At 43.8% G+C, this 17,115-nt stretch overlaps 1 protein-coding gene across 1 annotated transcript; it reads right to left on the bottom strand.

Annotated features, from left to right (window-relative positions):
• Positions 1–363: 363 nt before the first annotated feature.
• Positions 364–2,696, bottom strand: LOC142664831 (uncharacterized). Its single transcript, XM_075844194.1, has 3 exons — positions 2,461–2,696; positions 528–1,287; positions 364–415 (listed from the first exon to the last, which is right to left on the bottom strand). Exons 1-2 carry the CDS (start codon positions 2,516–2,518, stop codon positions 569–571), a joined length of 777 nt encoding a protein of 258 aa, XP_075700309.1. The 5' UTR covers positions 2,519–2,696; the 3' UTR covers positions 364–415; positions 528–568.
• Between the last annotated feature and the right edge of the window lie 14,419 nt (positions 2,697–17,115).

The following is a 17,115-nucleotide window of genomic DNA, read 5'->3' as shown; positions in this document are numbered from 1 at the left end:
CTTGCACTTCTTTTGTGAACATACCCTAAAAAAAGAGTAACTTTTCTGTGCTTTTTATTTTTACAATATATATCAATCACCCTAAATATTGTAATCTTGGGGCCTACATTGCTCCTATGTAAACATGGGAACGCCACCATTCTCACCAGTTTTAAGGCATAATGTAAGTCTTAGGCCAAAACATAGTAGTAGTCGAAACGCCAATCCAACCGAGATGGAATATGAAATATCCAAGATAGAAGGCAGTCCCAGGCATAAAATAAGATAAGATAACTTTATTAATCCCCGAAGGGAAATTCCAGTATCACATAAATGGATTCCGGGAAACGACATCAGGGATCTTTTATTATTAGGTCTCTGTGCAGATGGAGATTCTGGCGTCCAAGGTGAAGATGATAGAGAAGACTAGGTGGTACTGTAGACAAAATAAAAAATAATCAGACCAGACGATAATCACTCAGCAATATACTGGTGCCGAAGCTCCAGCCATGATTTCACAAAAATACTATAGATGTCAGTGATCATACCTGTACTGCTGGTGTTTCTTCTGTACCACAGCTGTTGGTACTTATCTCCTCCTCTTTCTTTGAAAGGCATGGACGCGGCACAAGGGACAGCGTGGATTTGTCGGGATCCAATGTGCAATACAAGGCAGATGGAATATGTGAGAACATGGCAGAACGGTGACTTGCTCTCCAATCTCATAGTCCTCTAGGCATATAGTGCAGGACTGGATGTCTTCGTTTTCAGTAAAGTTTCGAGATGGGAGTCTATCAATCTGCCTGCCTCTCCTGCCTCGCCGACGTTGTCTTCTCTGCACAGGTCTGCTGTCTGTGGTCTCTGTTGTCGACTGTTGGTTGGGAAGCAGCTGACTGGTGCTTGGTGTTGGCTCCACCAGCCTGTTAGATGTTTGCTGAGGAGATCTGCTTCCTTCTCTGGACGGCTGCAGGTTTGGTAGCGGCTCACTGGTGCTGGGGTCTTGTGTTGGTTCCTCCAGCCTTTCGGATCTCTCCTGAGTAGTTGATGGAGTAGACCCAGGCTGGGATTCTCCAGGAATTCTGAGCTCGGTCTCACTATTAATACGACGGCCACTTGTCGTTTCAGACTGTTCTATTGGCTCAGGTCGTAATGGGGAACGGCTTCTGTCCGCTGCGTCTTGCTGCAACCTACGGCGCGGTGGAACTTGACCACGTCTTCGTCTCCTGTCGGGGACATTGTCATGGTCTTCATCCTGCTCCACACTCTGACGCCTTCTATGTCCTGATCTTAATCTTCCATCAGCAATGCCTAGATATGAAACAATGTGTATAACATATATTAATTATGTACAGAAAAAATGGGAAAAAAGATCAATACCAGACATTTCCTATGGACTCGTGTGGCCTTCTTTCTAGAGGAAAGCTCCCATGTTTTTCTAATCTTGGACAACCGTTTTGATACTATGAATACATACACAGTCGAGTCACATTATTATAACTACTACTAATATCCAGAGTAACCGGCGTGTGCAGCACGGACAGCAGTAGACGGGCTGGGAGTGACTCAATAAAGTGCTGGTCAGTGGTCTCATATGTGGAGCCTCGCTGACTCCATACATCCCACATTTACTGGAGGGTGCGTGAGGGAGGATCCATAAAGCGAACAACACGATTGACGTGGTCCCACAGATGCTCAATTGGGTTCAAGTCTGGAGAAATAGGGGGCCAGGGAAGTACTTGGAAGTCTTGGTCGTGCTCTTCCAACCACTGTCGGGCATTTATAGTCGTGTGACATGTCGCATTGTCTTGCTTTAAGATTCCATTTGCTCCAGGGAAGACAATCAGAATGTATGGTGGATGTGATCTGTAACGATGGATTCATATCTAAATCGGTTCAGAGCCTTCCATATGGATGAGTGGCCCAGAGAATGCCATGGAAAAATACCCCAGACGCTGACGTCGCCGCCAGATTTTTCCAGCATTGGTTGTAAAGTCCATCCTTTCGATGAAGCAGAAAACGTGATTTATCGGAGAAGACAACCCTTTGCCAATCACCGGTGCTCTGAGACCAATACTGCCGTGCAAATTGATGCCATTTTCTCTGATGCACCTTTTTACATAGGAGCAGTGACCATCCGTCGGGTTCGGAGCCCCATACGCAGTCGGGTTCGCTGAACTGTTGTATTAGACACACTTCTGGTAGCCAACGTTCACCTCTCAAATACATGGCACGTGGTGCTCTGCAGTTTCCATGTCCTTTATTCCTAATGGTGCCATTTGTCCACTCACGATACACTGTCACCACAGTAGCACGCGAACAGTTCACAAACTGCGTTGTTTGAGAAATACCGCCGCCCTTGGTCCGAAAGCCAATAATCATCCCTTTTTGCAACTGAAAAACGGTGCATTTTTTGCGGACGCAAAACGGACACGTTTGTGTGAAACTAGCCTACATGTATCTGATATAACAAGTTCCACTTACCTTGATTTATCCGGGAACTTTCGTCTATTGCAAGCTGCAAGAGTTCTCGGTAACTCATTGTTCCTTGTAGCAGGCGGCTTGATGTTTAAATTCAGGAACAATGGAAAAACGGGATTCCTCAAATAAGAGGGAATCTACCACGATGTTCAGAAGTTGCACTGGTGTTTAAGTGCTCTGAACAGATGATGTAGTAGTCGCTTTGTAGCACAAATTCGCTCTTTGAAAAACCAAGTGAAGTTTCAGCATCAGCATCAACTCGAGATATGGCACTGATGTGACCGCGCTTGGGGTCCTTAGAACTTCACGCCATTGTGATGTCACTGCTATAGATGCCACACCCTCCATTGTTCTGATGACATCACTGCCTGCAGTGATGTCATAATGCTTACGGTATGTCATAAACGGTCCCCTGCTCTGCATTATACCAATCACTGCAGCAAAGCCTCCAAATAAATAAATAAATAAATAAATATATATTACATTTTTTATATTTACATATTGCAGCTGAAAATCTCTAATATTTGTTTAGTAAATGTTTCTCTATAATTGTTTAGTATATGTTGTAGCACACAATTCATCTAAGTAAAAGTCTTAGTAACAGATTACCACAATGGAGAGGTGGAAATGTAACTTTATTTTTCTAAAACTAGATGGTTCTGGAGTAAATAAGAATCCTTTATAACCTAAAGAGGTTGTCTGGTATAAGAAACCCATTGTAAATACCCTATTGGGGAATTCTAAGTTAAGAAAGGACAAGTCTCTTATTGATTTCACTGTGTAATGCTTAGTTTCTCGTGTGGTGGCGCTGCAGGGGAATTCAACACTTCTCAAGTTTCATCACAGATTAAATCTGATCGCTGGGGGTCACAATCAGCGACATTAAGCTGCACTATCTGGATGTACAAATGACACTGGATGAGGGCTGTATTGTTACAGACATTTACACCAAACCAACTGACTGAAAATAACTTTTTAATTTTAGCTTTCAACCCAAATCAGCACAAAAATAAAATTTCACAAAGCCAACTACATAGTGATAGAAAATGCCGCAGAACTTCGCATATAAATGAGACGGATATGTGAGAGACAGATAGATAGGGCGTGCTCTAGCAAAGTAAAAAACTAGCCCGCCACTACTTTATTTTTCTGACCTCAAATGCCAAGATACAATCCCGTTAGTAAGCCCTAAATATACACCTCCTGCAATGAGCCATAATACAATTGTGGGGATCAGACCTTAACCACTTCCTGCCGCAGCCATTTTGAATTTTTTTATTTTTGTTCTTTCCTCCTCACCTTCCAAAAGCCACAACTTTTTTATTTTTATGTTGATATATCCATATGAGGGCTTGATTTTTGCAGGACGAGTTGTAGTTTTTCATGGCACCATTTATTGTACTAATGAAATGGGAAACTGAAAGAAATTTCTTTGTGGGGTGAAAACTGATTTCTCCATTGTTTTTTGGGTTTAGTTTTTATGGAGATCACCGCACGGTTTTGTTTCGCCATTATCTGAGAGCCATACGTTTTGTTTTCTTTCCGTCGCTGCAGCAGTGTGAGGGCTTGTTTTTTTGTGGCACGAGCTGTCGTTTTTATTGGTTCGTGAGACTTTTTGACCATCTTCTATTCCATTGTTTGTGGGAGATGAGATGACCAAAAAACAGTGATTCTGCCCTCGAAATTTTTTGTTTGTTTTAACTTTATATATAAATATATATTAAATATATATATATATATATATATATATATATATACATATGAAACAAGAGCAAGTAAACACAGCACTCCACAACTCCAGAAAATCAGGCCATGTGCTCGTCACCAGGGGATGAATCAGTTCCCCTTCTTTTTGAATAGAAAAACAACGTAGAATATAGTAACAGCACCAAGACTCCAAGACAGATGAAAAACAGGGTGGATTTATTCACCTCAAAACACAGCAACGTTTCGGTTCAACAGGAATCTTTCTTAAGCTATGACAAACTCACAGTGATGTCAAGTATAAGTAGAGGGAACATACATTAGCTAACAATCAAGTCATTAGATGTACAAAACCCATTATATGTGTGAACACAATATCCAACAGCATTTATAAATATTAGTGCAAAAGTGCATCTCTTTACATTAAAACACAGGTATGCATAGTGTTACAATTATATTTAGATTCCGTGTAAACAGCATGAATAGTGACAAATAAGGATAATTAGACCAATAAGGAAGGAGGCAGGGGCCAATTGTATCCAGGTGTAAATTAATACACTTACAGTAAGCAGTCAATCCGTAATGTCCGCATAGCCAGCGTGTGGAATAGGCGAGCATCAACTGCGCATGCTCCAAGATGGCGTCCAAACCGGATATTCAATCCGGTGGAACGCATCGAGCGGAGCAGTTGTCACTGCGCAAATTGAGATAGAGAAGACCCTAGAAGCTGGCAGGGATGTGTAATTCAAATAGACAAATGCAATGTGCGTGAGCACAGATATCCCAATTTCCCAGCTACTACTTGAATAGTGGCTTTAAATAAAACGTAACTTTTAATATTGAACTTTAGAATTGAGGTGCCATGAGAGACGGTACATGTACAACATTGAATTGGAATAAAAATATACTGAGTCGGTTAGCGTGGTATTAGAGATGTGAGAGGTATTAACATCTCATGGACGTAATGGGGCTCGTATGTACGGCAGCTGCAGACTGCCTGAAGAGCCTGTGTCCTCCGTAGGATAGAGTGCAAAAGCTAAACAGCGACAGAGTTAAATTTAAATGAGCACTAGCCCCCCCGACATGTTTCACTGCTGAGCAGCGTCTTCAGGGGATAATTCGGGGCTATGACCGGCGCGTGCAAAAAATGCTTCCTGTTATAGTAGGGGAAACACCCATCGTGGGGTTCGTCATCCCCAGTGATAGCCAATAAGATTCACAGAGAGGGACGAGCCCTCATATTGTGTGATTGGCATGTCGGCTAGCCTATGTTGTGAGGCTGCCGTTCATCCAGGCACCAGCTGTTTCCAGCGCATGCGCACTGTGGTGAAATCGGATGATAATGTTTTTTCCCTTTCTACTGAAAGTGGGGACGGCTGTCATTATGTGGTGTCCGCAGATGCTGGGTAGAACACCACATGTGCAGATATATAACTTAGTGGCATAACGACATGGTTTGCCATACTAAATTTAGATGTAATCCTGATGTTCATAGTCTCGATGGGGAAGATGAGACTAAATCAAGACAGTATGTTAGATAAGATGGCATATATAAAAGGAAGCAAAGGTTATAATCTATGTTGTACTGTGAGGCTATTATAAAGCTCCTAAAGGTGGGCTGCAGTAATAAGTTAACTGTATATACAGGTAAGGTGTGTTGCATACAGTATATAAAAGATTGCATCACATCATAGTGTATTGTATACATATAGTTATCAAGGTTGATGACTTGATATAATCCATGTTTTTGGATAGTTGGAATGGAAATTCATGGAGAATATTTATAAAAGATCCTATAAAGACATTTTTATTAAAACTTCTATAGGAAGGCAGCGAAAGTAAAGCCCTCATTTAGACCAATGGGGCTGAGAGATCCCAACCTATGTATCCAGCGTGCTTCTTCTTGTAACAGTTTTTTGTCTAAATTGCCAGCTCTAGGGCCCAATTTGACTTGGGTGATGCCCCAAAATTTCAGGACATTGGCATTTCCCTGGTGACAAGATCTAATATGTCTGGAGAGAGGGGTATCTTCTTGTGTGTTAATGGTACTCACATGCTTGGAGATTCTTCTCCTAAATTGTTGAATTGTCTTGCCAATATATAGTTTAGGGCATGGGCACTTGGCGGCGTATATAACACCGCTACTCTGGCAATTTATGAATTGTCTGATGGTGTACTGTTTGCCATCTACAGGGTTGTTAAAAACTTTGGTTTTTGGCATAAATGGACAGAATGTACATCTGCCGCATGGAAAAGAGCCCATAATGGGCGGTGGGAGCCAGGTGTTACGAGGATTAGATGTTTTGGTATAATGACTGTGTGTTAAGTATGCCCGAAGATTCTTCCCTCGTCGGTAAGTGATGCTGGGGTGGTCAGAGATAACCTCAGCCAAATCAGGATCAGCCCGTAAGATGGGCCAATGCTTCTGTAAGATGTTTGATATTGAAGAGGAACAGGTATCGAAATTACCTATACATCTGATGGTGGAAGGATATTTGTCCTTGTTGGTAACTGAATGTGTGTTGCCGTATAGAAGATCGTCCCTAGAGGCGGCTTTTGCTCGTGCATATGCCCTATGTAAGGTCTTTTTAGGATAGCCGCGTGCTATAAATTTTTGAAAGAGAGTGTGGCATTCTTGCTGAAAAGTTTGTTCGTCAGAGCAATTCCTCCTAGCTCTCAGGTATTGTCCTATAGGTATACCTTTTTTGAGTGCTGGTGGATGGAAGCTGCCCCAGTGAAGAAAGCTGTTTGTGGCAGTTTCCTTGCGGTAAATGTTGGTATGGATACCTCCATCAGAATCCAGAGAGATCTGAAGATCAAGAAAATTAATTTGTTTGGTGTGTATTTGGTGAGTGAATTTCATCCCTATTGTGTTGTGGTTGAGAATGTCCATGAAGTCAAGAAAAAGTGTTTCATCCCCGTCCCAAAAAACCAAAATATCATCTATATATCTTCCCCAGAATGAAATGTGACTAGTGAAAAAAAGTAAATCCTCGTTGAAAATTAACGTGTCTTCCCACCATCCCAAAAATAAATTGGCATAAGTGGGTGCACAAATTGTGCCCATGGCTGTGCCCTTAATTTGATGGTAGAATTTGCCATCAAAAAGAAAATAATTGTGTGTGAGTAAGAAATGAAGAAGTGATATTGTGAACTCATTGTGAGCATAGAATTGTGTGCCTTTTGTATTCAGAAAGTGTCTGACTGCTTTTAATCCAAGTTCGTGCTTTATATTAGTGTAGAGTGACTCTACATCTATAGTGGCTATTAACGTGGTGGTGGAGACATTGATCTCCTGGATTCTGGTGAGGGTATCTTTGGTATCTTTCAAGAAGGATGGTAATGCTCTGACAAATGGTGACAAGATTTCATCAACATATTCGCTTATTCCCTGTGTCAGGTTGTCGTTACCCGATACAATGGGTCTGCCGGGAACGGGGATAGTATTTTTGTGAACCTTGGGCACTGCATAAAATGTAGATAAGGTTGGAGTGGAATTAAATAGAAATTTATATTCGTCTTGAGTAATCAGTTCTTCAGATTTGGCCTTGTTCAGAAGCTGTCTTAGTTCTGCAAGGAAACGTTCTGTGGGATTTTTTTCTAAGATGATATAAGTTGATGCATCATTTAGAAGTCTATAAACCATGGAAACATAGTCATCTCTGTCAAGAACGACAATATTGCCACCTTTATCAGATGATTTTAATACAATTTCGTTGTTTTTGCTAAGTGCATCTAAAGCAGTCTGCTCCATTTGGCTAAGGTTATCCCTGACACCAGCTTTTTGTGTCTTAAGTTTTCCAAGCTCAGCACTCACCAACTTGACAAAAATGTCAATATGTGCAAACTGGGTGAAAGGAGGGGTCATGCGTGATCTAGGTCGCAAAGTTGAAAATGGGCCAGTGGCTGTGCTCACTCTACATTCATTTTCATTCGCTAGATCCTCAAGAGCGTGCAATGTTCTGAGCTCTGTGGGGTCAAGCTGGTGGGTATTGGTGTTGGTTTTAAAATATTTGTGCAAGGCGAGTTTCCTTGCAAAGAGATGGATGTCTTTTGTCCATGTGAACTCATCGAAAGCAAAGGTAGGGGTGTAAGAAAGGCCCTTGCATAAGAGTGTTTTCTGATGGGTATTTAGCTGTACGGACGACAAATTACATATCTGCATGTTATCAGAGATTTGGTTCCCTACGTTGGTTGCTTCCATGGTGTTTGCTGTACTCCTAAAAAAGGAAACGTATTTGGAGGACATGTAAGGAAAGAGTTTGTATTCATTGCCGTAGCTATGATTCTCCCACTGCCATCTGCTATGGATGGAGTTCATGGTATATTCATTGTCGATGGTACATTTTTTGTCTTGGGTACGGACGAAGAGCGTGTAAAAGAGGATACTGAAAAGGGTGTAGGAGCAATCGTATGTTGTCCACTGGGGCCAAAGCATTGTGTATTCGTTTTATTAGAAGTAGTATATATTCTCTTAGAGGGGTTGAATTTGTTGGTTCTAATCTTACGTTTTGCCCCTAATCTGTTATCCCCATTAGGTGGCCTCGGTTCATCAGTACCCGAGACGTCGGATTCTGAAAAATCCTCAGTTCTGTAGGTGCGATTAGGAAGGGGAGGGTTACGATTGCGATAGGTGTAGGCTTGGCCTGTGTCAAAATCTCTACGATCCCTTATATATTTGCGATGTTTCCTATCTTTAATTTCTTTTTGCAAATGTTCTATATTTTTTTGTAATTTTATTTCACAGTCTGCGAATTCTGGCTCTGTGTTAAACGCTTGTATATCACTAATCTCCTTTTCCAGTTGTGCACTAATTTTGCCAAAGTCTCTTTTTTCAAAATCTAACAGGTAATGCAACATACGTAATGAGCTATCAGTTAATAATTGTTCCCAACCTTGAATAAAGATGTTATCATTTCGGTATGAGTTGGGGATTAAATTAATACGTAACCCTCTGTAGATGATTTTTTGCTGGATATACGTTTCTAAACTTGTAATTTCCCAACATGACCGGACGTATTGTTTGTAAGTTTTTTGTATATCTCTAAACGCTGTTTGTACGTCAAATTTGTGCAGAGGTATGTTGTCAGTGGAAAATACTAGCGCTGCCTCGGATGAAAGATCATCCGGATTGAGTTTTCTAGAAAGAAAGTTTGCCATACTCCAAAGTTGGAGTTATAGGAATTTCCTTAGGTATTGAAATATTTTCGTAATGCAATAAACGGAGGGTCGAGGTGAGGGTGATTAACCCTGATTATTTAAATTGAGATAGAGAAGACCCTAGAAGCTGGCAGGGATGTGTAATTCAAATAGACAAATGCAATGTGCGTGAGCACAGATATCCCAATTTCCCAGCTACTACTTGAATAGTGGCTTTAAATAAAACGTAACTTTTAATATTGAACTTTAGAATTGAGGTGCCATGAGAGACGGTACATGTACAACATTGAATTGGAATAAAAATATACTGAGTCGGTTAGCGTGGTATTAGAGATGTGAGAGGTATTAACATCTCATGGACGTAATGGGGCTCGTATGTACGGCAGCTGCAGACTGCCTGAAGAGCCTGTGTCCTCCGTAGGATAGAGTGCAAAAGCTAAACAGCGACAGAGTTAAATTTAAATGAGCACTAGCCCCCCCGACATGTTTCACTGCTGAGCAGCGTCTTCAGGGGATAATTCGGGGCTATGACCGGCGCGTGCAAAAAATGCTTCCTGTTATAGTAGGGGAAACACCCAAGATGGCGTCCAAACCGGATATTCAATCCGGTGGAACGCATCGAGCGGAGCAGTTGTCACTGCGCATGCGCGGACACGGAACTTGCGTTCCAGCCATGACACGCAAGTGACAAATATCAACATAACCGCAAGGTAAATAGAAAAAATGTCAAAATATAAATTGGCTGCAATTAGAGCATCATCTGTAGAATAGAATGGGCACTGCGATGCATCATCAAAAGAACTAGATAACGCAACGCAACGCTCATAATACGCAGAAATTCATCTATGTTAGTCACATTGACACTGCAATCGCAGAGTCTGGGATGCTATATAGCTCATACCCACAGTCAACCAGTATGCAATGTGACGATAGTCACCAAAAGATACACTTAAAGCAACCTCACTTGGCAAAAAACTCATCCCAACCTCGAATGTAAAATATATCGGACATATTATGTCACGATAAAAAGAAGCCATTGGTTCCACAAGTGTGAATTGCATATTTATTGACAATGTGACAAAAACTTATAATGATATCATTTGGTTCAAAAAACATAAAGAAAAAGGATTTACAAAGAGATCTTAAAGTTAATCCTAGCTCCAGTTCAAAATTGCAGTACAACCCAATAATTCAATACATAACATCACAGAGGTCTATGCAGGACATTGCAATGACAGATTAGTAGAGAAAATTCCGAATATAGTTTGATGATCCCAGTACATCGGCTTCTGCTACCTTCCAACATCCTTCAGTGTACAACACAGTGTCATATTTCTAAAAATCAAAACAAAAAAATATATTTAGAAATATAAATAACACACAATTAAAAAATACAAATGAATTTACCAAAAGTTAAAAAATGCATATATAGATGGAGTCAAAATCAGACCCCCAAGAGATTTTTCTAAAACATGCATATGACACAAACTACACCATAGAGAGCGAAAACCGTACAGAAAACCCCCCGAGTCACGGGCAAATTACCCCCCACTATGTTAGATATGGGGGCCACAGGGATACTCTATGTTCAACCCCTTGGGAGACATGGTATCTTACCTATAGATCCACTCCAGCTCTTTCCTTTTAATAGCCAGACCTCTGTCACCGCCACGTCTCAACTGAGGCACAGAATCAATTATTCTGAATCTCAATTGCGAAAGACTGTGATTTTTCTCAACAAAATGTCTTGACACAGGCAAATCTTGTCTTTTAGTTTTGATATTAGATTTGTGATTTCTCAACCGAAGACGCAATACCGTTGTGATCTCACCAACATAGTGTAGACTGTCACGAAGCGGGTTAGTGGACCCACTAGGCCGTACCGCCGCAGCGGGGAGGCAGCTGGCCAAACAACAGGACACCCCAGAAATACATTGTCCCGCACAAGGGTACCTGAATAGTCCAGATGGTGGCCGCAGCTCTGGCACAGATGAGATGGGTGCAGCAGATGGCGCCAAACGTGGCGGATGACACAGGAGCCGCAAGTAGCGCCAGACGTGGCAGATTCCTCCGGATGTGGCAGATAACACAGGACATGGTGGATTCCTCCGGACGTGGCATATGACACAGGACGTGGCGGATTCCTCCGGACGTGGCAGATGACACAGGGCGTGGCAGATTCCTCCGGACGTGGCAGATGGCACAGAAAGTAGCGGATTCCTACGGATGTGGCAGATGACACAGGACGTGGCATGGCTAGATACTAGGGCAAATCACGGGAAACAGGAACGGGGAACAAGGTACGGGTAACAACAGGAACGGGAAACACTAAGGGACCATTTGCAAGACAGACTGGGAAAACTAACAACGCTCAGGCATCGAACTAGGGGGCTGGACCCCTCTTATAGCCCAGGGTACTCACGGGTCAAAGGTCGTTCAAGATGTCCGGTGTGCGCGCTGCCCCTTTAAGAGCGGGGACGAGCCTGCGGGCTCCGGCGGAGGTGAGTGGATGCAAGCGCTGGCGTCTCCTGAGGAGGAGGCTGGGGCCAGCGCTTGCCGACTCGTGGCTGCGACTGTCAGCGGGAGGCTGGAGCTGACAACCCATAGCCACGGACATTACAGTATCCCCCCTCTTACGCCCCCTCTTCTTGGGACCGGAGCGAGACAGAAACTTCTTTAGAAGAGTAGGGGCATTGAGGTTCTCCTCTGGCTCCCAGGACCTCTCTTCGGGACCAAACCCCCTCCAATCCACCAAATACAAGGTCTTTCCTCTCATTCTCTTGGTGTCCAAGATCTCCTTTACCTCAAAGATGTCCGAGGAGCCGCTGGGAGCAACCGCAGGGCTGGGAGTCTTGGAATAGCGGTTTAGGATCACAGGCTTCAGGAGGGAGACATGGAAGGAGTTGGGAATCCTGAGGGTAGGAGGCAGCCGAAGCTTGTAAGCGACAGGGTTGATCTGCTGCAGGACCTCGACTGGTCCAAGGAACCTGGGAGCGAACTTGTATGAGGGCATCTTCAAGCGAATGTTCCGAGAGGACAGCCAGACTTTAGTCCCCGGAAGATACTGAGGCGGCTCTCTTCTCTTAGTATCAGCCTTTTGCTTCATGCAATCTACTGCCAGCAAAATAGAGGACCGGGTCTGTTGCCAGATTTGCAGGAAGTCCCCATATGCAGAGTCAGCAGCGGGAACCTGGGATGAAGTCGACACAGGAAGAGGGACTCTGGGATGTTGACTGTAGACGATGTGAAACAGAGAGGAAGTGGTGGACTCACTTGTGTGGTTGTTGTAAGAAAATTCGGCCCATGGTAGAAGCTGTACCCAGTTATCGTGCTGTGAAGAGATGAAATGGCGGAGATAATTTTCCATGATCTGGTTGATCCTCTCAACTTGCCCATTGGACTGGGGGTGATAGGCAGAGGAAAAGTCCAATCTCACATCCAGGAGTTTACAGAGGGCTCTCCAGAACTTAGAGGTAAACTGAACCCCCCGGTCGGACACAATGTGAAGAGGCAAGCCATGCAAGCGGAAGATGTGCTGGATGAAGAGACTTGCCAGACGAGGAGCAGAAGGTAGGCCGGTCAGCGGGATAAAATGAGCCATCTTAGAGAACCGGTCCACCACCACCCAGACAGTGTTACATCCTGCTGAGGGGGGAATGTCTGAGACGAAGTCCATCGCAATGTGCTGCCAGGGGGCATTGGGTACAGGCAGAGGTTGAAGCAGGCCGGCAGGCTTGCTGTTAGTCACTTTGTTAGAGGCACACACCGTGCAAGAAGAGACAAAGTCCAGAACATCCTTATGTAGCGTGGACCACCAAAAGTGACGAGCGATCAGGTCTCGGGTTTTACGGACACCGGCGTGCCCAGCAAGTTTAGAACTATGTCCCCAGCGGAGAATTCTTCTCCTGTCCGCCAACCGAACAAAAGTCCTCCCAGGAGGGATGTCTCTAACCTGCAGAGGATTAGCAGTGACGATGCAGGACGGGTCTATGATGGTCTGGAGGGACTCCACCGTGTCTTCCGTCTCAAACGATCTGGACAGGGCTTCTGCCCTCACATTCTTTTCCGCGGGACGGTAGTGGAGCGCAAACAGAAAATGGGTGAAGAACAGCGACCACCTGGCTTGACGAGGATTAAGTCTTTGAGCGGACTGAAGGTAAGTGAGGTTCTTGTGGTCGGTGAAGATCAGGATGGGGTGAGCAGCGCCCTCCAGAAGATGTCTCCACTCCTCCAGGGCCAATTTGATGGCCAGCAGCTCCCGATCTCCAATGGAATAATTGCGCTCAGCAGAAGAAAACAGTCTAGAGTAGTAGCCACATACTACAGCCTTTCCTTTGGAGCTCCTCTGGAACAGAAGTGCACCTGCACCGACAGAGGAAGCGTCCACTTCCAGTGAGAACTGCCGAGATACGTCAGGATGATGGAGGATCGAGGCTGAAGTGAAGGCACTCTTCAGGCTATTAAATGCAGACTCTGCCTCTGGAGTCCACACTTTGGCGTTCACACCCTTCTTGGTAAGGGTCGAGATGGGAGACGTCAGAGAAGAGAAGTTAGGAATAAACTGTCGGTAGAAATTGGCGAATCCCAGGAACCGCTGTATGGCTCTTAAGCCTTGGGGACGTGGCCACTCCAGGACAACCTTCACTTTCTCAGGATCCATCTTGAGGCCTTGATCCGAGATGATGTAGCCCAGGAAGGGCAGAGAACTCCTCTCAAAGACGCACTTCTCCAGCTTGGCGTATAAATGGTTCTCCCTTAATCGTAGTAGAACTTGACGGACATGCCTCCGATGAGTCGTCGGATCTGGGGAGAAAATCAAAATATCATCGAGATAAACAACAACACAGATATAGAGGAGATCTCGGAAGATATCATTAACGAGTTCCTGAAACACTGCAGGAGCGTTACACAATCCGAAGGGCATCACTATGTATTCGTAGTGCCCGTCACGGGTGTTAAATGCCGTCTTCCATTCGTCACCCTGGCGGACCGGAGCGGAAGTGAGATGGGGACCAGCGCTCACAGATCCATGGCTGTGGGCGTCAGGAGATGAGTGGAACCGACGGCCCGCGGCCATAGATGCTACATGTGAGTAAACTCGCTAATATACATTCCCGTCCCCCTGTGTGCTGTTTCTGAGATTTTCATAGATTTTTATAGCGCTGATGAGGAACCGGAAGTCTAGTTGTACAGTCTTCTTTGGTGACGACACGACTCTTCGTCATGTGATCGGCCCCGCTGTACTCTATGTACTCGCTGTACTACTGCTCCTGCAGTATTCGGAGCACAGCGCCGCTCTCTGAGAGGTTCCTCTGAGAGGTTCCTGTTGTTTCTCCTTTGCTTTATCCAATGCTAAAAACTAATAATGATTTTTATTTTTTTTAAATGCAAGCCCCTCAGTTGGAGTCACTGGGACCCAACACTAGAATTTCATCTGATTTGATAGATTATGGCACAATTTTCTATGGGGAACTTATGGTGGTTATTTTGGTATTCCCATACTGTTTTTTGACACAGACCACCTACCTAAACATTGCTACAGACAAATCCACCTCTTCATGGTAAAGGTATTTTCTAATGCCAGTGCTGTCTTACAGCAGGATAATGCCCCCGCCACACTGCAAAAATCATTCAGGACTGATGTGAGGAACATGACAAAGAGTTCAAGGTGTTGACCTGGCCTCTATATTCTTAATTCAATCGATCATCTGTGAGATGTGCTGGAAAAACAAATCCAATCCATAGAGACCGCTACTCACAATTTACAGGACTTAAACCCTTAATGACGAAGCCTAGGTTGGGCCTTAAGGCTCAGAGCCCATTTGTCTATTCTGACATGTGTCACTTTATGTGGTAATAACTTTGGAATGCCTTTATTTATCCAAGTGATTCTGAGACTGTTTTCTGGTGACACATTGAACTTTATGTTAGTGGTAAAAATTGGTCGATACATTCAGTGAAAAACAGAAAAAATTACAGAAAATGTGGTGTAAGGCAGATGGTTATACCACACAAAATAGTTATTAATTAACAATTTGTTTTTTTAAATAAAGGACTTAATATTGAAAAAAGATTTTTTATACAACTGTTTTTTTTTGTCTCACTAGGTGACTTGAAGTCAGGAATCCCTGATCGCTATTCTAATACACTGCACTACATGCGGAGTGCAGTGTAAAAGTGCTGTCAGTTACTCACTGACAGCAAACCTAAGGCAGGACAAACTAGGCTTCCGTAGATGACAAACTCGGAGGCCATTGTTAGGCCTCCTGTTGCCATAACATGATGGAATAGAACGTCAAGGAGCAGGAAGGGGTTAAAGGATCTGCTAACGTCTTGGTGCCAGATACCACAGGACACTTTTAAAGATCTTCTGAAATCCATGTCCCAACGGGTCAGAGCTATTATGGCAGCACGAGGAGGACTACACAAGGCAGGTGGTTTTAATGTTATGTCTGGATGGTGTATATGTTAGTAATTAATTTCTATTCATTTGTACATTGATGGAAATTAGGGTATGTTCACACGCAAACTCAAAAATATCTGAAAATACAGAGCTGTTTTCAAGGTTTTCAGCGTTTTTACGGCCGTTTTAGGAGCTGTTTTCAATATTGTCTAGGAAAAACGGCTCCAAAAGCGGCCCAAGAAGTGACTTGCACTTCTTTTGTGAACATACCCTAAAAAAAGAGTAATTTTTCTGTGCTTTTTATTTTTACAATATATATCAATCACCCTAAATATTGTAATCTTGGGGCCTACATTGCTCCTATGTAAACATGGGAACGCCACCATTCTCACCAGTTTTAAGGCGTAATGTAAGTCTTAGGCCAAAACGTAGTAGTAGTCGAAACGCCAATCCAACCGAGATGGAATATGAAATATCCAAGATAGAAGGGAGTCCCAGGCATAAAATAAGATAAGATAACTTTATTAATCCCCGAAGGGAAATTCCAGTATCACATAAATGGATTCTGGGAAACGGCATCAGGGATCTTTTATTATTAGGTCTCTGTGCAGATTGAGATTCTGGCGTCCAAGGTGAAGATGATGAAGAAGACTAGGTGGTACTGTAGACAAAACAAAAAATAATCAGACCAGACGATAATCACTCAGCAATATACTGGTGTCGAAGCTCCAGCCATGATTTCACAAAAATACTATAGATGTCAGTGATCATACCTGTACTGCTGGTGTTTCTTCTGTACCACAGCTGTTGGTACTTATCTCCTCCTCTTTCTTTGAAAGGCATGGACGCGGCACAAGGGACAGCGTGGATTTGTCGGGATCCAATGTGCAATACAAGGCAGATGGAATATGTGAGAACATGGCAGAACGGTGACTTGCTCTCCAATCTCATAGTCCTCTAGGCATATAGTGCAGGACTGGATGTCTTCGTTATCAGTAAAGGTACGAGATGGGAGTCTATCAATCTGCCTGCCTCTCCTGCCTCGCCGACGTTGTCTTCTCTGCACAGGTCTGCTGTCTGTGGTCTCTGTTGTCGACTGTTGGTTGGGAAGCAGCTGACTGGTGCTTGGTGTTGGCTCCACCAGCCTGTTAGATGTTTGCTGAGGAGATCTGCTTCCTTCTCTGGACGGCTGCAGGTTTAGTAGCGGCTCACTGGTGCTGGGGTCTTGTGTTGGTTCCTCCAGCCTTTCGGATCTCTCCTGAGTAGTTGATGGAGTAGACCCAGGCTGGGATTCTCCAGGAATTCTGAGCTCGGTCTCACTATTAATACGACGGCCACTTGTCGTTTCAGACTGTTCTATTGGCTCAGGTTGTAATGGGGACCGGCTTCTG

Source organism: Rhinoderma darwinii, chromosome 12, assembly GCF_050947455.1.
Source record: "Rhinoderma darwinii isolate aRhiDar2 chromosome 12, aRhiDar2.hap1, whole genome shotgun sequence".
Classification (NCBI taxonomy): domain Eukaryota; kingdom Metazoa; phylum Chordata; class Amphibia; order Anura; family Rhinodermatidae; genus Rhinoderma; species Rhinoderma darwinii.
The sequence above is the reverse complement of the archived record's forward strand: the minus strand, read 5'-3'. Positions and strand labels throughout refer to the sequence as shown.